This window comes from Phragmites australis, chromosome 3 (assembly GCF_958298935.1).
Source record: "Phragmites australis chromosome 3, lpPhrAust1.1, whole genome shotgun sequence".
NCBI classification, from domain to species: Eukaryota; Viridiplantae; Streptophyta; class Magnoliopsida; order Poales; family Poaceae; genus Phragmites; species Phragmites australis.
Genome location: NC_084923.1, coordinates 3,893,815 through 3,914,249, shown reverse-complemented (window position 1 = coordinate 3,914,249; position 20,435 = coordinate 3,893,815). Strand labels below are relative to the sequence as shown.

At 46.7% G+C, this 20,435-nt stretch overlaps 4 protein-coding genes across 6 annotated transcripts; 3 read left to right on the top strand and 1 right to left on the bottom strand.

Moving 5' to 3' along the window:
* Positions 1 to 878: 878 nt before the first annotated feature.
* Positions 879 to 2,118, top strand: LOC133910902 (EPIDERMAL PATTERNING FACTOR-like protein 4). The gene is made up of 2 exons (XM_062353141.1): positions 879 to 1,225; positions 1,325 to 2,118. Exons 1-2 carry the CDS (start codon positions 1,144 to 1,146, stop codon positions 1,573 to 1,575), a joined length of 333 nt encoding a protein of 110 aa, XP_062209125.1. The 5' UTR covers positions 879 to 1,143; the 3' UTR covers positions 1,576 to 2,118.
* Positions 2,119 to 7,045: 4,927 nt separating this feature from the next.
* On the bottom strand, positions 7,046 to 10,484 carry LOC133911645 (uncharacterized). Of its 2 annotated transcripts, XM_062353977.1 has the most exons (6): positions 10,225 to 10,482; positions 9,960 to 10,106; positions 7,894 to 7,977; positions 7,646 to 7,774; positions 7,447 to 7,563; positions 7,046 to 7,344 (listed from the first exon to the last, which is right to left on the bottom strand). In XM_062353977.1, the coding sequence occupies exons 1-6, from the start codon at positions 10,352 to 10,354 to the stop codon at positions 7,274 to 7,276; spliced, it is 678 nt and encodes a 225-aa protein (XP_062209961.1). In that variant the 5' UTR covers positions 10,355 to 10,482; the 3' UTR covers positions 7,046 to 7,273. The 2 variants fall into 2 exon arrangements, with proteins under 2 accessions (XP_062209961.1, XP_062209962.1); XM_062353978.1 differs by lacking the exon at positions 7,894 to 7,977 and having other exon boundaries at positions 10,225 to 10,484.
* Positions 10,485 to 14,175: 3,691 nt separating this feature from the next.
* On the top strand, positions 14,176 to 17,225 carry LOC133910435 (uncharacterized). The gene is made up of 4 exons (XM_062352834.1): positions 14,176 to 14,395; positions 14,474 to 14,677; positions 14,762 to 15,156; positions 17,067 to 17,225. The coding sequence occupies exons 1-4, from the start codon at positions 14,182 to 14,184 to the stop codon at positions 17,223 to 17,225; spliced, it is 972 nt and encodes a 323-aa protein (XP_062208818.1). The 5' UTR covers positions 14,176 to 14,181.
* A 308-nt stretch (positions 17,226 to 17,533) lies between these two features.
* LOC133911643 (protein IQ-DOMAIN 19-like) lies at positions 17,534 to 19,642 on the top strand. Of its 2 annotated transcripts, XM_062353976.1 has the most exons (5): positions 17,535 to 17,827; positions 17,923 to 18,317; positions 18,425 to 18,649; positions 18,757 to 19,299; positions 19,391 to 19,642. In XM_062353976.1, exons 2-5 carry the CDS (start codon positions 17,940 to 17,942, stop codon positions 19,406 to 19,408), a joined length of 1,164 nt encoding a protein of 387 aa, XP_062209960.1. In that variant the 5' UTR covers positions 17,535 to 17,827; positions 17,923 to 17,939; the 3' UTR covers positions 19,409 to 19,642. The 2 variants fall into 2 exon arrangements, with proteins under 2 accessions (XP_062209959.1, XP_062209960.1); XM_062353975.1 differs by having other exon boundaries at positions 17,534 to 17,827; positions 18,757 to 19,642.
* Positions 19,643 to 20,435: the final 793 nt, after the last annotated feature.

Here is a 20,435-nt window from a genome sequence, read left to right as displayed (position 1 = left end):
CTTCGGATTTTTGCGCAATTTCCGATTGTTTTGCTTCATCAGAAAGGAAAACATGAATTATAAACTGTGCCTAAAGATACTCGCAAGACTCCAAGTGCCAGTACACTACTTGTTGTCAATTTTACGGATCGTGCGCCCAGTGTCAAGAACAACATGCAGTGTCAGCAGGGGCTCCGAGCCATGCATGTGCCACCCAAGCGTACTTTGTCCTCTAATTGATACGAATTTATTAATCGGAGAGAAAGCTACAAGTACATGCATGGAACGGAGGATTGACGCATTTAGATGTGATGGGTTTCGCTTTTGCAGCTAACAGGAATCTAGGTAAAGCCTATAAATGTCCGTCTCCACTCTCATGCGGGATGCTCGGATGCGGCTAATGCGAGCAGCATGCAGACCAAAGATATGGCCAGAGTACTGTAGAAGAAGCACTCGAAATCGACACGCAATGGTGTGTTGTGATGAGTGATAATTAAGCAGCAGTAACCAGCATGGAGCTTACTTAAACATGCTGATGTTCTTACGGGTAAAGCATGATTGATTTTCGTAACGTCATCATGAACAAGGCCGGCCGCCGGCCGGCCAGGGAGTCAGAGCACGCACGTACCGATCTCAGACGGTGCACGGCACGGCGACGCAACCGCCCAGCACGCCGTGCCAGGCCCCGGCTCCTCACGGATCGCGAGGCAGACCCCACCGACCAGACTGCGAGACGAATTGCTGCTCCTCCTGGCCCTCCCCCATGCCAGGCGCACGAGGGGGAGCGGAGGCTGCCCGCGCGCCACGACGCGCGACCAAACCAAACGAAAGCCACCACCCGTTCCGCTCTTCGCCTCCGCTCGCGCTGCTCCAAATAGCAAACGGAGCCATCACGCCCGCCCTCAAACCACCCCACCCACCGCGGCCTCTCCCCGCTCTCATTCTTTCTCCCTCGGCCCGCCCGAGCGCACGAACACGGTCCATGCGTGCGAATTGACTCGCGCGCACACGCCACTCACTCTCTCAGTCAGTCGCTCCCGTCTGCATCGTTAGCTCGGCCCCTAGCTCGTCAGCTACAGTGCCGCCCTTCGCCTCTGAGCCCGGCGCGGCGGGCGCTGCGTCAGCGTGCACGAGATCTGGTCGACCTATCACCCGCGCGTGTCCATGGGCTGGCCGAGCAGCGGCCGCGGCCGTCGTCTCAGCCTCTCCGCCGCGCTCCTCCTCCTCCTCTTGGCCTCTGCTCTCGGTAATGCACAGTTGCACACATAACATCCCAGCCCTGCGGTTTTCTTTACATTACGAGCTAGCTCTCACGCGCGCGCGTGTTGTTTCTTGTCTCCTGCAGGGACGTGCACGTCGGCGACGGGGAGAGGCAGGGCGGAGGAGGAGGACTACTCCTGGGACCCGGTGACGAAGGCGGCGCGTCGGAGGCTGGTGGGGCCAGGGTCGTCGCCGCCGACGTGCCGCAGCCGGTGCCGAGGCTGCCACCCGTGCCGGCCGGTGCACGTCGCCATCCAGCCCGGCCGGAGCTTCCTCCTGGAGTACTACCCGGAGGCCTGGCGCTGCAAGTGCGGCAACAAGCTCTTCATGCCCTGACCGACCGGCAACTCTCCCTACGCACATACTGAGATGCTTCGCTCACTGAAACTAAGCTAGCTACCAAGCTCTTCATGGCAACTGGGTCACCATGGCTGGTGGCTCCACTTTACGCAGGGGGCAGCACTACTACTAGTACTACTGGTGTAGAGAGACATGGAGAAGCACGGCAAGAAAAGCAGTTCAATGAGAAGCGGAGACAAGACGAGGAGATTTACCCAAGAAACAAACCATGGATTGAGGGTTCCATTCTATCACCTAATGATCGGAAGAGCATTGCTGAGTTCTTGGAGATTTATACGAGTGTTATGTGTTGTAAGTAACTGGTTGTGTGCCGTGTGTACAAAGGGAGAGATGTCGATGCCGCCATTTTGCTGCCCCCCCCCCCCCCCCCAACTTCTGCTTCCTGCTGTTGGTTCTTGACGACGTCCTTTCGGTTCTGGGCTGTACTGATTTCCCTGCTATTATGTGATCTGTGCTGTGAACTTCTTAACTTTCTGGACATAGCATTAATCATTTTGTGCTCTTCAATTGTTCTAGCCAGTCAGTGTTCTTGTGGGCGGTGCATCCGTTCAGTCAATACTGGAGGAAACAATTTTTAGTCCTATTTTTTTTTTCTCACACATAGTTCAGGAAAATTTCCTTATCGAGTGAATAACCTAAAACAGAGTATGTGGTTTGCAGCAGAGTTCGACTCGATTGAACGAGTATATGAGACGGTGCAGAAAAGCAGAGAAAGTAGCTCGAGCAAACCCCTAAAAGATCAGAAGGGAACACTGGATGGGATAAGAGGAGGTTGTAGACATACAGTGCTTCAGCCCAGCTTTTACAGGAGCAGGAAATAAAGGAAACAAGCTTGTGTGCGTATACAAGTATCAAAGAACAGTGGCCTATGGTGTTTTTCTCCCCTCTGACGGTGGCACTAATTTATGTTACCGCTGCTGCTGCTGCTGCTGCTTTACTCACGTCAAATCAACATAAGTTCCCTAGAGAGGCCTGACTGAAAAATAATATTTTAGATGCCTCTACTTCAGCATCTTTTTATTTTTTGTGGTGGTAGTATACTGAAATACACATTTGTTTACATGAGCTAGGCTTAACTTTAGGCCTACGTATAGTTCAATCATCTCTGCATTATACAATCTTTGGCAGGCTACCCTGCATTTTGTGTCATTCAGGCACGCACCATGAGCCATGAGATGAGCAGCTTTGCAAAAATGGTGGCTTTCCTCATCTTTATCCTTTCGTCATTCATTCCTCTCGTCTTGGACACTTCAGATTTGGAGCTAGTGTGACCTGCTGCCAAGGCCTCGACAAAAATAAATATGAAATATCATAAAATAAATCTTGGAGTTGCGATCGAAAAGCAGATACGATTTTTTTTTGGGCATAGTAACTCCTGTCAGTGATTGACATTGATCCTTGTCCTTGATCATTTTAAAAATCCTACTATGAAGCTGGCCGGATATGGTACAAGAGCCCTAAAAAGGGTTACAGCTTACGAGACCAAAAAGCTTTTAACATCTTGAAGTACTAATGCGTCACTCTCATTTCATAGGGTTCAGTTGCTGCTGAATTAAAAAAAAAAAGTTGTGCTTGGTAATTAACTCAAATTTGCTGCTCTATTACGAAAATAATAACTAAAAGATGTTGCTGAGAAGTTAGAGAGCAATCAACCTCTTGGAACAGAAGGGCTTATCCGATCGATGTCCCCCTGGAAAATGGGATTCTTGGAAGGGCTTCATTGTTCTTCATCCCAGATTTATCTCAAAACAAAAATGGTGTGAGCACCTTCGCAGTTTGTGCCGGCGCACCTGCCAAAGATTAACCTGTTTGCTTTCTAACAGTTTTCTTGGGAGTGCAGTTGCTTGCTCTTACAGCGATACCACAACAACCACTTCCCTGATTCCCTCCACGAATAACGAAGGAGCAAGAACACAGAGCAGTAACAATCTGAAAAACGTACTCGTAGTAGTATTGTAGTAACACAGAAATGAGCATCTTTATTGCAGGGGTGTGTGATACAGATGAGCTTCTGCAGCTGGGAAACAATCAAACAAGGGGGAGTGATCTGCGTCTCGCAGTGCACTGTACATTGGCATACCCTGCTGATTTGGAGAACATGATGGCCTCATGGACAGCAACTACTCATTTGTTAGCCTTGTCAGCTGTACTATGTAACTATGTTTGTACAGTTTTTTTTTACTAAACACAATGCTCATAGTGGATGGAAGCAAACACAAGGGCTGTAAATATGCAGGTTTGCTTTTGCAGTTTTGAATTGTGTACACCTGGGCCAAGTACTGTTCTTAACATTTCAGCTTGTTGTCTGACTAGAAATATTTGAAGTTTCTAGTTTTACAGAGCTGGAAGAGGCCGCAATACCTGTTTCTGAAAACCTCAACAGCTTGGTGAAGCAGGGCCATTCTGAACTCTCTCATATGCAATCCATTTCATCAGTAATTTTTTTTTTCGCACAATATATGCAACGGCATCTACAGGCACGACTTAGTTGCCTAACTTTTGTTCGCCACTTGCATCACCCACTTGTCACGTAGCAGTCATCGATGATCTCTTCTCTCAACTCTGTTCATCAACAAACTGAAACAACTTGATCTTTCAAAAAAAAAGGAAAAAAAAACGAAGCAACACTTCTTAGCCCATTTAACGTCTCGGCCCTATATCAGCGTTCATCAAAACACATCGCTTCAGTGCAGTTGGCTCTCAATAAGGCCTCAGGACCGATGGCTTCATGGCGAAGTTCTATCGTATCGCTTGGTTCTGTCATTAGAAAAGATGTGACCCTTGCCATTTGTGCTTTTGGCATCAGTGGTCGACGAGGGCTCAATCAGCTTAACAACGCTCTTATCATGTTATTGCCGAAGAAAGAGGGGGCACCTTTGGCATCGGATTTCTGCTTGATAAGCCTTATACACAGTATCAGAAAGCTTATTACCAAGGCCATGGCCCTCCGACTCACTCCTCAACCGAGTTCTCTAATTTTAAGCAGTCAAAGCTCATTCATCGTTGGCCGTTTGATACATAATAATTTTAAATTGGTGCACTCCATTGCGAGGTTACTCAAGAAAACCAAGAGACCAAAGATCTTGTTTAAGCTGGACATCTCTAAGGTCTTCGATTCCGTGAACTGGGCTTTTCTCATGGAGGTTCTGCAAGCTTGGGGATTTGGTCCCCGGTGGTGCAGTTGGATTGAGGCCATCATGGGATCTACATCAACTCGTATCCTGCTCAATTATGTCCCAAGGCCAGCTCTAAGTCATGCCAGAGGATTAAGATAGGAAGACTTTCTCTCCCCTTTCTTGTTCGTGTTGGTCTTGGATATCCTTGCTTGCATTCTATCCAAGGCGAGAGAGGCTGGCGTCATTGACTCTACAGGGCATGGCTCTATCTTGCACCGTTGTTCTCTCTATGCAGACGACGCGGTGATTTTCTTGTCGCCAACCTTGCAAGACATCCAAGCTCATTTAGCTATCCTTCACTTCTTTGGGGCGACCTATGGGCTCAAAACGAATATGGACAAGTGTGCAACAATTCCCATCAGTTGTGCCAAGGGCGACATCAGTACTATCCAAGATAACCTCCCATGTCATTTTTCATCATTCCCCGTTCAATACTTGTGAGTTCTTCTCACGATCGGTCAGCTCCACAGGAGCCATCTGCAACGATGGTGGATAAGGTCGTCGTCAAACTTCCTCCTTGGCAGAACAAATTAATCTCCAAGCCAGGACGAGTCACCCTGGTGAAGTTGGTGCTTTCGTCGACTCCGCTGCACACACTTATATCCATTACAGTACCATCGTGGGTGATCAAAGAGATTGACAAAGATAAGGAAGGCTTTCCTCTGGGTTTGAGACAAAGCTACGTCAGGTGGTCGCTGCTCTCTAGTTTGGCCTAAAGTGTGCCGACCGATGGATTACGGTGGCCTTGGAATCTAGGATCTTCGAATGGCTAGGTTGGCACTGTGTCTCAAATGGCTATAGTGGCAGCGGTGCGACCCCTCCAAGTCATGGGCCTTTGTCCCTATACACCATGGGCAAGAAGTTGTTGCACTCTTGGATGCTTCCACCAAGTTTGAGGTTGACAATGGTAAATCCACATTCTTCTGGAGAGATGTTTGGATTGGAGGTTGTTCTATCCGTTCCTTGGCACCATACCTTTTCGACTGTGTCGCTCTGTCAGTTGCGAAGAACAGAACGGTTCAGGATGCATTGCACAACCGAAGATGGATCCGGGACATTTCTGGCCCCTGTCCATGCTAGCGTTAAACCAGTACTTGTAGCTATGGTGTTAGCTTGACTCCATCAACCTGTGCAGCATAGAAGATCGAATGATTTGGAAATGACTCCTTCTGGTCAATACTCAGCTAAATCGGCATACCTTCTCACGTTTCAGGGATGTGTCCGTTTTGGGGGAGCCAAGCTGGTGTGGAGATCATGGGCTCCGTCGAAGGTAAAATTCTTCAGTTGGCTGGGGCTTCATGGTCGGTTGTGGATGGTGGCACGAAGGCGACGGCATGGACTCCAACCTGATGACTTCTACACACATTGTTCACAGCTACCAGAAACCATAGATTATTTGCTCCTGTACTGCACCTTGGCGAGAGAGATACGGTGGTGTGTTTTGGGAGTTCAGACTCCTGAGGCGGGAGACTTCTGTCCTAGATTGGTGGCTTCACCTCCGGAGGAGTGTGACCAAAGTCTACCACAACGGGTTGGACTCTTTAATTCTTCTCATCTGCTGGAGAATTTGGCTGTTGCACAATTATATTATCTTCAACAATCACCGCATCTCTTCTGACTACTTAGTGACATCATCTGGGAGGACGTCGATCGCTGGTGTGATGCCGGGACTAAGAAACTATCCATACTCAAGGAGCGGTTACGTGGTTTCGGCTCGGTTTTCTAATTAGCACCGACTTGAATTTGCTTGGAGAAACAGTAGGCCGGCAGCAATCTTGCACAAGAGATTGATACGATTATGCAAGGAGACAGTGACAAGCATATTCATCTGGGATGGAACAAGAATTGAGTTCAGATAAGCCGACTTTGCAAAAGAAGACTGGCCAATGAAAATCCACCCCTCATCAAGCTACGACCGTCCAGCTGAACTCTTCTTGTGTAATCTCGTTTTCTGGTGTAATTGGAACCAGGACCTGACAATGGTTGCTGTATAACACTCTTTCTATCTCTTCTTAATACAAAGATGTGTAACTCTCCTGTGTATTCGAAAAATAAAATACAGCTGGCTCGCTTTGGGAAGAATTCGAGAAGAGGACGAAAAATCTTAAAGTTTCAAATGATCCTAGCAAATATAAATACTTAGCAAGCTCTTTTTTTATTGTAACAATGATTATCCAAGGTTCTTAAAAAAAACAGCATTATCCTGAGAGGCAAAAAGGCCCCGTCATTGTCTTATCTGAATGTGGTCAGAAGTTCAGGATCAAGTGCAGTTATCCAATGAACAGTCAATTTATTCCATTATTCACAGAAACAATTTATTCCATATCGACATAAACTGACCATATCTCAACATCTCCTACACTGGAAATCAACCATCAAATGTAACCATGCAACAGTATAATACACATCCCAAAAGTGTATCCCTAACAAACTATCAACTCTATCCTGTCCGTGGATAAAAACAGTCTAGTGCTACTGTGGTATGGTCCATCCTCGATCTATATCGCCTGACCGACGGCCAGTGATACCAGCAGCAGCATTGGAAGTAGATTCTGCTGCGAAATGGACCCTGCAGAGTTACAAGCAGCGCCAGCAGATTAGTTATCTGAATCCTTGCGTGCAAACATACAAGCATAACCTTATTCATGTCCGAAAGAAACTGGTACTGTACTTGGTGCAGCTGCGTTGCCGTTGTTTGAAAGGCTCTCGGAGCCAGGTGGCGCAGGAGGCTTGGAAGAGTTTGAGAACGGAAGGATCCCTATGCTTGCGCAATCCGCACCAATGGAACCTGAAATGGTGGCATGGATTAGGGGATGCTATACGCGGTCTTTGTGTTCATAAGGTAAATTGCTTGTGGAATTTGATCTTACAGTTCTGGAAGCAAGGCATTGTGGTGATGTTGAGAAGGTTGCTGAAACCCTCCTTGCACTCGCAGTGGTAGCTCATACCTGAGCCATTCCTGCATGTGCCTCCGGTGCCGCAGTATGCTAATTCACATGCTATAAATACGAAATGGCACAAGCAGAATTAATCGAGATAACACAGATGGCATTTCAGTGTCATAACTCATAAATATATATATATATATTTTTTAGGACTAGCGATATGTGGCAATTACGGTCGAGGGAGAAGTTTTTGGGTGGTGATACAGGCGTCGGTGCTGGTGGCGACGAACCGTTGGAACATGCGCGGTCAATGGAACCTGCAAGGGATTATTCTTATTCGGTTATTTGAACCAATATGAGCACACATTAATAAGTTTGTTGCTCAAAGGATATTGATGAATATTGCGGACATCTGGTTAAATATGTATACGGTGTTGGAAGATAGAGGTTGCCGCAGAAAAATCCCTCTGAAGTCACATGAAGGAGACTGATTTTAATATACATGTGCAACAAATTGATAAAAGGCATTATATAATTTACACCAGCGTTCATTGTGGCGTAAAAAGCATATAGCAACCTTTTATTTTTAGGGAAACGATGGTGGGGTTTGCACACCTGAATTTTTCTCATTGCAAAAACGGAAAAAGCGTGCACAGGTACATCGGCAGTCCCTAAGAAACCCAAAAGAACAGAAACAAGAAGAGAGCAGGAGAAGAAAAAGAAGCCTTAGCTGATTACATCCACAAGGTCTATGCATCAATCCATAGCTAGTTCAGTATTGACCGAGGAGGGGGCCTAGGAAATCCAAAATCGAAGGTGGTCGGCAAAAAGCAGCATAGTGTCCAATGGGCCCGTGTTGATGCCGTCGAAGATCATACGGTTCCGTCGCTTCTAGGCAATCTACAGTAGCAGGAGGATAAAGGTGTTGCGTATGGGTACTTGCAGGTGGTCAAAGGTTGCAAACACCAACAAGCAAAAGGCGTCCACTGTATCCAGCTATCCACTCTCCGAAAGGATGAGACTCTAGATGCTGACCATCCCGCTGTAGGCCACAAAGAGGTGATATAGTTTCCAGTGTGGAGGGACAGAAAGGGCAGCTAGGGCTCGGAATGGCATTGACCGAGTAAAGGAAGGCTTTGGTCTTAGTGTTCCCATGTCGAAGAACCTAGAAGAAGATTTGGACTTTCTTCAGGGCAAAGTTTTCTCAGTTGTGTTCCTGAAGCCGCGCATCCTGTCCGGGGGGGGGGGGGGGGGAGGGGGCCAAATCATCTTGTAAGACGACACAGTTTGGAACCCCGGTGCACTGGCGCCCTTCATCCACCTAATGTCTGAGGTGTCTCTTAGGGAAAGAGATGACAGGTTATCAAACAACATGTTAAGTTCTGCCCGGGCGGCAGGTTTGAGGCGTTTGAAGCAAATGATGCACCCACCAACGCCACTTGTCACTAAAGCCACGAGAGTGCAGAATCTGATCTAGAGCGGACCATTCAAACGAGTCAAAGGCTTTTCGAAAATCAAGCTTGAGAACTAAAGTAGGAACTTTCCGCTTGTGGCAGAATTGGACAAGCTCGATGCCCGCTGAAAACGATACTAGACACAATCACTCTAAAGAAATCAATATTTTCTCTTTGTGAAAGAGACGCATGCTGAACTTACGAAACCTTCTTTAGTCAAAGAGACAGACAACATACTTCAATATTGAAACGCCACGCATCTAGCAGGTCCAATGAAGTTTATGTACACTTAGACTTTCACTGCACATTTGCCTAAAAAACGTTGGCCAAAAAAGGACTTCCAGAACATTAGTCTTGAGTTTCCACGCAAACATTTGGATGCATAGTAACTAGTGTACCCCCACATCAGACTGTTTAAGTTGTTTTATGTTCTGAAATTCAAGTCTTCATACTAATTCTGAACTTAACCTTAGGTCAAAATCACAACTTTTCAGCAGGTAGAATTAGTAAATGATAAAACTTTAGTTTGCTCCTAAGCCTGCTCACTGATCAGGGCACACCACACTCATCATCCGTACACACAGACCATGAGGGAGCAACATGATCATATCCTAACAACCATACTATATTCCACATATCCTTTAGCAAAGTTGCTGACGAAATAGTAGGTGGCATGCAGTTATCAGCCGAAGCGGATGCAACAAGCAATGAAGCAACTGGAAGATCGTATTAACTGGCCTGGCCAGTGGCCACTCGTGAGCCTGCCTAGCTAGGCCACACGAGGGAGTGGACAGCGAAGAGGAGAGGAGAGGCAGCGGTGATTCGAACAAGTTTTTTCCCCTTACAGTTTGGGATGACGCAGGGCAGGAACCTGAGGTCGTCGCCGACGTGCAGCTGCGTCCAGCCCGTGTCGCAGTCGCACCTGTAACCAAACGCCCCCGGCACCACCGTGCAGTTCCCCTTCCCGCACGCCACCGTGCTGCATATCGAGTCTGCTCAAAACCAAATTGAATCAAATCGTCGAGAGCATCAACAGCACGGTATCGCTCAGCAAGACACCGACACAGTGTACAAGAGTCCAAGAAGAAGTGGGATGAGTCGGAGGCTTACTGATGACTGGGGAGAAGATGGGGGCGAGAGGGGAGAAGAAGTCGTCGGCGACAGCCACTCCGGCGGCGGCGGCGAGGAGCACCACGAGCGCGGCGCCGCACGGGACTCGTCGCCTTCCTGCCGCGAGCATCTTGGGTTGGTTTCTTGCTTGCGCAAGCGCCTGTTCAGAGTTCGTTCCCTCTTCTCCTCCGTGTGCGAGCGGTTGCGTTTAGGAGAGAGAGAGAGAGAGAGAGAGGAGGAGGAGGAGGAGTTGAGTTTAAGATGGGCTGCAGCGGGCAGTTAGTTGGCAGGCGACGAGGAGTTGAGTTTTTATGGGGGCCTTCCAGGATTGACTAGCTCGGCGTGGAGCACAGAAAAGGAGGGCAAGTCAAAGTGTGTTCCCAAATGGCGCCCGTGATTGACCGTGAGACCATCAAGTATTGAACTGGCAGCAGATCTGTGAGGCTGTGTGACTAGCAGGAATTTCAATTTCGTTTTACAATTTTTTTGAAAAAATTGAAATTTGTAAAAAATTATTAATTTTTTTTGTCCTTTGTTTTATAGGTTTTACGTGTCAATATATTTTTATTATAATTACATATTTCGTTACTCTTTAAAAGTCGTGAAATTTCACTGAAATTTTGTCAAATTTTTAATCTTTGTTTCTGAAAATTCGGCTGAGTATTAAATATGATTTGATTCTGAAGCGAAGGAGTAGTCAGCGAGCGCGGATTAAATTGAATATGGTTTTGCAAACATAAATATTTGAAAACTGCCCTAAAAAATCACTACTCTGTTGAACTTTTTGTCCAAACCGTGCTTCTCGCTTTCTTTTCTTTACTCAAGTGTTCAACAAAAGCCTCCTCCCTTTTTCCTCTTCGGTTATTCAGATGACGACGTATCCCTGCTCGACATGTTGTGAGTACCCGAACATTCATGCATTCGATCCACAGAGATCGCGATGCTTATCCCCTCAACGTCCTGGAACCATAATTCCAACACGAAAGCAACGCGGCGTATTTAATTGATTGATTCAATCGCCGGCCACCTGTACGCCCTGAAAACTGACGCCGACGATAAGCTGATTGCTCATCTGCCAGAAAACAGAGCACGCTCGATTGCTCTAATATGTGTCTCCCGTGCCAAGAGACAAACGTCAAATAATGCGAGCCCGTGTTCTTTCACACGTATTGTTTTTTTTTTTTGAAACACTCTTTCACACGTATTGTACACGGCATTTTTTGATTGGATATGTGCATCATTCTCTCTGAAACGTCATCGCATGTCCTCGAAACTTGTCGAGTCACCGAACTAACTACAGTTTGTATGGGTTATTCATCAACAAAATAAGGATTGGCCTAGAAAAAAAATTGAACAAGGATTCAGTGGACAGTTTTCCCTTGGAACAAGAAGTTCAAAGCCGTATTCATCCTATCCCCCTTGTTTAAGATTTTTTTATAGAGGGGTTTTTTTTAGAGTAGATGAATAATGAATGCCAGGAAACTAGCATCATATATTGGGCTATTTCACAGTGCAGCTCTTCATATATTATCGTAATGGGTTTGTCACGGTTTGTGAGTCGTGACAACGGCCCAGGCTTTGGTGCATCTGAGAAGGGTACAAACAGGGCCCTTTTAAACTTTTGGGAGCAAGCTCAGCTAGGGCCATTTTAAACTTTTGGGGACTTCACTCTGAGGAACCTGGACCAGGGTTCAAAAATGCGACGGTAACCGTCCAAAATTCGCGGTTACCGACCTTCCCGCTGCGGCTCGGTTTCAGAAATCGTTCGGTTACCGAATTTGAAATCAAATAATTCAAACCAAAATTGAAAAAAAAAATCCAAAAAAAATCTGATAAAAAACTAGAGGTAATTTTAAGAGTATCTGTGAAAACGAAACTTGAAAAAAAAAATATCGTTTCGACATCCAAATTGATGAGCAAAGTGCGGACATATTTCTAATGGGCTCGTTTCTGTTCTGGGCCGACTGAACAGTATACTCTGGCCCATTTGTGGCCCACGGCGAAAGGATAAGGTGGCGTCGGTAAGCGCGTCCAGGCAAGGTTCCACTTTCCCCATCGCGAGTTCACGAGCTGCTAGAGTGGCTCCGGCGACCGGGCGATCGAATCCGTGGAAGGACGGCGCGACTCCGGCGGTGAAGAATCGGTAACCGACCGCTTCACCTCGGTTACCGACCGACTTAATTCGGTAACCGACATCGTCACCTGCTCGGGCGCGGAGAGTGGAGCACTGTCGGTAACCGTTTTCCCCCGTTCGGTAACCGTTAAATAGGGCTCGATTTTTGTTCATTATTGGTCGGTAACCGATGTAGTTAGCTCGATTTTAGCAATGTAGCTGTCGGTATCATGTTATTTTGACGATGCAATGCATTATTACTTCGGTTGTGAACTGTGTAGTAGTTCTTTCATGTGAAATGCATTGTTCGGTGTTGAGCTCGGGTGAATCGTTGAGCTATAGACCTTATTACATTGAATTGTTCATGTACATGTGAATGATGGTAACATATGTGCTACATAATCGGTTATGTAGGTGTATATGATGCTAATATGCGGTCAAATTAGTTTATTAGTTAGGTAAGCATTGATAATTTTTGTTCAATTGAGTTGGGTAACGATTTGAACACATATTGGCATATGTATTAGTAGGCTAACCTTCGAGATTATTTCTTCGTACAGAGAAATTGCAAACTAGTCAATGACAGATAAAGATGTGGTATGGCAGCATGGGGACAATTTGGCTCCGGGTTTTAGGTGTAATTATTGCAATAAGTCGAAGAGAGGCGGTGGTGCCACAAGATTGAAAGAATATTTGGCAGGGCGAGGATCAAATGTTGTACACTGTGATAGGGTGCCTCCAGATGTACGCGATTATTTCAGACGTGAGCTAGATAGGGCAAAAGATAAGAGGAAGGGAAAGGCAGACGAGAGGCTTCGGAGGCAAGAATCAGCTAGAGTTCAAGTAGATTTGACAAGCGACAATGAGGACACGGAAGAGGAACAGGTGCAGCGTGCCGTAGGTCAATCGAGGGATGAGGAAGAGTTTAGGAGGAGGTCAGGCGAGTCCTACGAGCATGGAGGTGGTAGTGGTACTGACAGAGGGGGATCTGTATTAAAGAGGATGCTTAGAAGAGCATCGTCAACAAGGGAGCCACCACCAAGTGTCCGGGATTACAATGTTGCTTTAGCAAAAGCCCCTGTGCAACCGAGGATTGACACCGGGTCATGGAGTGCCAAGGGAAAGAAAGCGAAGGAAGCTATTGGTGTGGCATGGTCCAAATTTTTTCACACTTCAGGCATTCCTGGCAGAAGGGCGGACGATGCATTCTTTATCGCTGCAGTTAAAGAAATACAAAAATGGGGTGAGTGATTTAGTGTGTAATAAATTTATTATTGTCATACTTATTTCTTTTTGAGGTATGATCATTTGTTCTGTAACAAGCGAGGGTGTACCATCTCCAACAGGGTGGGATATAGATGGTAAGTATCTGGACGAGAACGAAAATGCTTTAAAGAAAATATTTGACAAGTGGAAGCTAGAATGGCCAGAATATGGTGTTACTGTAATGTGCGATTCGTGGACGGGACTGACGCACATGAGCATTATTAATTTCCTCATATATTGCAATGGTCATATATTGCAATTTAATGTTGAAGTCGGTTGGCGATTTTAGAGAACACGACATTGTCATCCAAAGTGCAAGGGCTATATCACGATGGCTGTACAATCATTCGAAACTACATGAAATGATGAAGGCAGCAATTGGTGGAGAGTTGGTGAGGTGGAATGCCACAAGATTTGGAACTAACTACCTATTTCTTGATAGCTTTCTACGACGAAAGGACAGGTTCATGCAATGGATGGCATCTAGTGAGCTCCAGCAGTCTCGATACATTAGTTCTGATATTGGAAGATATGCACATAGTTGCCTATCTAGCTTACCATGGTGGGACAATCTAAAAATGGTTGTTGATTCCGTCCAGCCATTGTATGCATTCCTCCGTTTTGCGGATCAGGACAAAGTGCCAACATTGAGTGAGGTGCTCCTGAGATACACCATTGTGAAGCATGAGTATGAATCATTGTATAAGAATGATAGGGATTCTTTGGATAAGTACATGGCAATTGTCGATCGAAGAATGAATGATCTAGCCAATGGGACATACATGAATGCCGGTAATACACTCCTACCACTTTTCAAATGCTTGTGTTTCTAATGCTTTTAGTACTAATGTTTTGATCGTCAACTTGCAGCGGCCGCTTTGAACCCCCGCACGCATTACGCGTATGGCACAGGTCCAACCTTGTTCGAAGATCTCCGTGAGGCATTTGAGCGGCTGACTGATGTTACTACTGCCGCGGAAGCACTTATTGAGGCTGAAACGTATCGGACAAAGTCTCTCTCATTCTCAGGTCCTCTAGCTGCACGGATGGCTTGTGACGGCAGGACTCATCCGGGTACGAAGATTTTTACATATCTATCTGAGCCTCATATCACTATACCTACTTTTCTGAGCCTCATATCACTATACCTACTTGCAGCGCAATGGTGGTCCATGTTTGGTTCATCTACACCTACACTATCAATGCTTGCTAGACGCCTAGTGTCACAGTGCGCCTCATCTAGTGGTTGTGAGAGGAACTGGAGTACATTTGCTTTCATCCACACCAAAGTTCGCAACCGATTAAGCTACAAGAAGCTCCATAAGTTGGTGTATGTCAACTACAACCTGAGAATACAGAACAACTTGGATGCAGGTATCAGGTCAACTCTTGATGATGATCCATTTCAGCGGCTTATGGAGCTCACATTGAATGAGGATAACAATCCACTCCGGGACTGGATGGAGACCGGGAGATCAAATGCAGCCCCTGAGCTTGACGAGGAGGACACAGATAGCGACGTACCCTTGCCTACTCACCTGGTGACAGACACAGTGAACACACCTGACTTGCAACAATGGGCTGCTACAACGATTGGTGACACACACACGGGAAAGAGGAAGAAGCAAATGACGCAAAAAAAGAAGAGCAAGAGGACTAAGGGCAAGGGCAAAAGACAAGTGCAAAGCGATGAGAGCACGAATAGTGACCCAAAGAGCCCAACTTACCAAGAATCGAATGACAGCAGCTCAAAGACTGACAGCGGTGATGATGATGGTCAGGGCGGTGATGCTCATCCAGGCCAAACATCTGTCGTTCCTCCTGTGCAATTCACTGGTGAGAGTCAGTTTTCACATGCCACGCAAGATCAGGACCACGGTGCTCCATCCTCACCAAGGCATATAACACATGGTGGCCACGATGGACCACAAGATAGTGCGAGCTATTCCAGCAGCTATGGCATGGAGAGTAGTTCTGGATCGTATCCGTACCACTATCTTGCCCCCAATGCTCATTTAGAGCCTCCTATTCAGTGGGTCTATGAGTGGTAAGACCCTGAGTTTTATGCCACTTTGCAAGGACAATGGTCAACCACTTCTGCATGGACAGGACAAACTTGGGCTGAGTTCAAAGCAGAGTTACTATCGACACGACGGCTAATGCTAATGTCCACTGATGAGTACAATATGGCCGAATCTAATCGCCCCCCAAGCTAGTGGTTCTAAAGGTGATGCAGATTTCCTTTCGAAGGTCATGATAATTCCATATATATTTATTAATTTCAGGCGCTGCATATGTAATATATGCATATATTCGAAACAATAATTATATGTTCGTACTTCAATTGCTATTATTATCTGTTTGTTGCCTTCGAAACATAAAAAAATTAGCAAAGGTCATGCCAAATTTTTATATGATATTAGAAAACATATCATGGTTATATACTATTTTTCCTCATGATTTAGTGGCCAATTATTTGTTTATTATGATTTACACCTTAATTATTGAAAATGCATCCACACATGTCGGTAACTGCTAAAAATCGCTCGGTAATCGCACAAATGCGCTCGGTTTTCGACCTGTCGGTAACCGAGCAAACCGCTCGAATTATCGCGCAAACCGCTCGGTAACCGGTCCAAACTGACCGGTTACCGAGAGCAAAAAAAATCCGATTTTTTCGTAAAAATTCAAAATTTGCCGAATGAATTTTCTCCGAATTTTTTTGAATTTTTGGTCGGTTACTGTAGTTACCGCGCTTTTTCGGTTACCTCTGGTCGGTAAGTTTGAACTTTGACCTGGACTCGTTTTCTCCGAGAACAAAATTTGCTGTCATTCAGTACGGGCATCGGCTTTTGAGACTTGATCGATACTACTCTGTCTGTGTCAAAAAAAGAAAGATCGATACTACTCTGAGTCTCGACAGGCTTAATTCCGATGCAGCACCGACCGACCGGGAATTTTTTTATACGATATGTCTCACAGAAAGATCTTTTATATATATATGTGTTATATATTTCTCTATTTTCTTTTAGTTGTATGTACTATTTATTAAATTAAAAAAGAACGATATATACCAAGATTTTATAGAATCTTCCGATACCAAATTTTAGAATTTACTTCCGACCCACCGACCAATGTCAGGACCAGCTGCGCACTGTGAAGAGCATTCGAATCCGTGCGGTTATTGAAGGCGACCAGGGGCAAGGCACATGCTGCACATCAAACCAACACCAGTGTTTCATGCTCCAAGCATCGAGCCAGGACAGGGACAGCAGTACAAGACAGTACGGCAATGTTGCAACCACAGGCACGAACTGCACCAACAGTTAAGGGTGCGTTTGATTGCATGTATATGAATTAATCTGACCTGTAGGATACAAATAACATGTTTTTGATATGCTACCATGAGCCTGTCTTTCGAGATGTAAAATGTGCCTCTCAGTCTCGCTCGGTAAAAACGTAGATTTTGGGTTTCTGGCTAAGGAGAGCTTGGCTCGTGCATGCGGGCAACCAGACGGATTCTAAGCAGGTGATTAGGCTCTGCGGCGCATGGAATGGATCAGCTCAGGTTCAGTGGATCAACGGAGATGACTGGAAAACAAGCAAGAAGCTGGGAAAGTGAACAGGGAGGAAGGACACAGGGTACTGGCACAGGTGTCCTGCTTCTATCATCCAGATCCAACACAGGGGTCACGGTTGAACAGGCACAAGCGTTTCAGACAACAAGCATGTGAGTTTTTGACTGCATGCTTGCACGACACCCAATCTGAACACATATAGAATGTACAAACAAGCGTGCACAATAATTCTGGAATAATTTCTTCACCCCATGTGCCGAGTCTTTGACAGTCTTAGGCATGTCGAACTTGCAAGAAGAGGCATAATAATAAACAATCGAACACAGAGTAAAATTCAGAGACTTGAACAAAAAGGACAGGAGATGCAGAGCCACAGACCATCCATCACACAGATTACAGTTCACAGTTTTCACCCAACCGATCCATGATTGATATGGACCAGGCCAGTAGGCCACAGTTCCAATAATGCTGCATTCCCGTAATATAAAGATTCTGACAGCCGAAAGGGCAGAGTGGTTAGGATCCATGCCGATGTTCGCAGCAAGCCGCTTCACGTAGCCGGCCGTTCGATCAGCTCGCCGCAGTTGACTGGAACATCGAGGCAGTAGCGGTGGTTGCCTGCTGCTGCGTCGTCGCATCCTTTTAGGTACTAACCATAGATTACGGCATGAAAATGTGATGCATATAGTCTCTTGTTGAGGTAAACGTGTGGTGAAATCATTTCGTTGTGTGTGTTGTCAGAGATCGAGCTGAGAGCAATGGGGAAGGCGGGGAGGTGGCTGAAGAGCTTCCTGACTGGCAAGAAGGACAGGCCGCAAGCCGAGGCAGTGGCGGTGACGGCATTGCCACCAGGGACACCGAAGGAGAAGAGGTGGACCTTCCGGCGGCCAGTGCCTGCAGGGAAGGCTGCAGAGACACCAGCGGCGGGACGCGGCGTGTCGGATGTGGGACTTGATTTGTCCGCGTCAGATATCGAGTTCGATCAGAAGAAGCACGCCGTGGCAGCTGTGGTGGCGACCGCGGCAGCCGCCGACGCTGCGGTGGCACGCCTGTCCTCTCGCAGGGCGCACCTGCCGCCGAGTCTCGTCGAGGACGCGGCGGCGGTCAGAATTCAGGCAACCTTCAAAGGCTATCTGGTACGCATTCTTGAAACCAGCACACGCGCCTCGTACTCAAGGCTGTACGCGAATCAAACGCGGAACTAGATAATGCAACACGACCATTCGTCTGTAATGACAAGCAGGCAAGAACGGCTCTGTGCGCGCTGAGAGGCATAGTGCAGCTGCAAGCTCTAGTGCGAGGCCAACTGGTGAGGAAGCAGGCGAACGCCACCCTCCGCTGCATGCAGGCTCTCCTCGCCGCGCAGTTCCAGCTGCGCGCGCAGCGCATGCGCGTTCTCCAGGAACACCACCCGCCACCGCCAAGACCACGGCAGTCTCCGCAACATCCGAGGCATCGCCGATCCTACGTAAGTTGGGTGTATCCACAGCACCTGGAACTGAGCTAGTGTCATCTGAACACTGCAGTAAATCAGAAGCTCGTAAAATGGCTAATTTTGGTGTGAATTTTAACCAGGAGATGGATAGGTCCTGTGAGGAGAACGCCAAGATTGTCGAGATGGACATCGGCGAGCCTGTGCGGCGAGCCGCGGCAAAGGACAGGCAGTTCTTCGTCGAGCACCACGGCCGGTGCTCGCCGGCGCCATCGGCAATGACCGAGCTGAGCCCGAGGGGGTACAGCAGTCACTTCGACGAGTTCTCTCTGGCGACAGCGCAGAGCAGCCCGCAGCACGCGTCGGCGGCCTCTGAGCTGTGCCCGAGCTACATGGCCAACACCGAGTCGTCCCGCGCCAAGGCGCGGTCCCAGAGCGCGCCGCGGCAGCGCACCGACGTGCTGGAGCGGCAGTCGAGCCGGAGGAAGGGAACCCCGCCGAGGAGCGCCAAGATGCAGCGGTCGTCGTCGCTGGTCGGCGCCGCGGCGCGCGGGGTTGGGCAGTCCCCGTGGTCGTCGGCCGTGAGGCTGGACGCGTCGAGCGCGTTGCTCAAGGACAGCGAGTACGGGTCCACGCTCACCGCGGCCACCGTCTACAGCCGGGCGCGGTCGCTAGTCGGCTTCGAGGTGAGACATGGCAAGATCAAGCTCGTGCTACCTGTGTAGATCATTGTCATTTAATCGTGACACAAGTCTTTTTCCCTGTTTCTTGCTCCAGGTGCGCCGTGGCTTGTAATGAGTTCTGAATGCCATGGACCAGTGGCTTCAGTTCTTCAGATGATATAAATCGGGAGCTTCAAGCGTGTTTTTTATGATCAACTTGTTAATCGTCGTCGATGTGTCTGTCAAGCGAGCAACGCGGTTAGTTCAGAGTTGTACATACACGCGTTTCAACTGTACATTTAAGTAGGTCATTTTGCGATGATTGTGAGGTACGTATCGGGTAATGGCAAAAATTCAAGGCAACAAATATCGTCATATTTATCAATATCGATATATTTACCGAATACATCGACATGAACCTCACAATTTACCTACACAAATACTACACTATTCATCTCAGGTGTCGAAAACTCTATATTAGTGCTGAATATAGTGAATAGTGCCGTATGACGAATACAAGTCGATCCTACTTCGTCCCTCACGTCGCGTCTTTCCGCGTGTCATTTCGGGGCTAAATAGAATATAGTAGTGTAACTTTGTTTTATTAGGACAGAAGCGAATAAATAAAGAAAAGAATTTGATAAGTGAATATATGTTATTTCGTGTCATCTTTTTGTAAAGAGTGCGGTACCTACTAGTGATAGTAGGGCTGGATAGAGTGCAGTAGCACAATTTAGTTTTATTAGGATACGAGCGAATAAATAAAGAAAGGAACTGGATGAGTGAATGTATGTAAATTTGTTTAAATGTAATTTTATCGATATTTTATTATTCATTTAATGTATTTGTGTAGGTAATTTTTTAGGAAAGTAACGTCAGGAGGATACAAAATCTAATTTCTAAAAAAATAATAGTTGTAAAGTACGATTATCATATAACCCGATATAGAGGTTACATACGCTGATAAATATTACATGGGATATGAAGTTTTCGTCGCTGCGTGAGTAGACCCTAACCATAAAGAGATGAGTAGAGCATTCGAATCAATGGAAAAAGATAAGTAGGGTGAGCATATAGAAAATTACGAACTTGAATATGGGATGCATACTGGTCGGATAATATTACTATCATTTTTTGCCTCATAGAGAAACCTAGAACGG

Bases quoted from the DNA above. Each gene is read 5' to 3' on its own strand.
- LOC133911643 (XM_062353975.1), top strand. From the start codon at position 17,940: ATGGGGAAGGCGGGGAGGTGGCTGAAGAGCTTCCTGACTGGCAAGAAG. The intron at 18,318-18,424 runs GTACGCATTCTT...AATGACAAGCAG, and splicing joins CAACCTTCAAAGGCTATCTG to GCAAGAACGGCTCTGTGCGC. The intron at 18,650-18,756 runs GTAAGTTGGGTG...AATTTTAACCAG, and splicing joins CGAGGCATCGCCGATCCTAC to GAGATGGATAGGTCCTGTGA.
- LOC133910435 (XM_062352834.1), top strand. From the start codon at position 14,182: ATGGTTGTTGATTCCGTCCAGCCATTGTATGCATTCCTCCGTTTTGCG. The intron at 14,396-14,473 runs GTAATACACTCC...GTCAACTTGCAG, and splicing joins TGGGACATACATGAATGCCG to CGGCCGCTTTGAACCCCCGC. The intron at 14,678-14,761 runs GTACGAAGATTT...ACCTACTTGCAG, and splicing joins TGACGGCAGGACTCATCCGG to CGCAATGGTGGTCCATGTTT.
- LOC133910902 (XM_062353141.1), top strand. From the start codon at position 1,144: ATGGGCTGGCCGAGCAGCGGCCGCGGCCGTCGTCTCAGCCTCTCCGCC. The intron at 1,226-1,324 runs GTAATGCACAGT...TGTCTCCTGCAG, and splicing joins CCTCTTGGCCTCTGCTCTCG to GGACGTGCACGTCGGCGACG.
- LOC133911645 (XM_062353977.1), bottom strand. From the start codon at position 10,354: ATGCTCGCGGCAGGAAGGCGACGAGTCCCGTGCGGCGCCGCGCTCGTG. The intron at 7,564-7,645 runs GTAAGATCAAAT...CCACCATTTCAG, and splicing joins AATGCCTTGCTTCCAGAACT to GTTCCATTGGTGCGGATTGC. The intron at 7,345-7,446 runs GTACAGTACCAG...GTAACTCTGCAG, and splicing joins CGGCAACGCAGCTGCACCAA to GGTCCATTTCGCAGCAGAAT.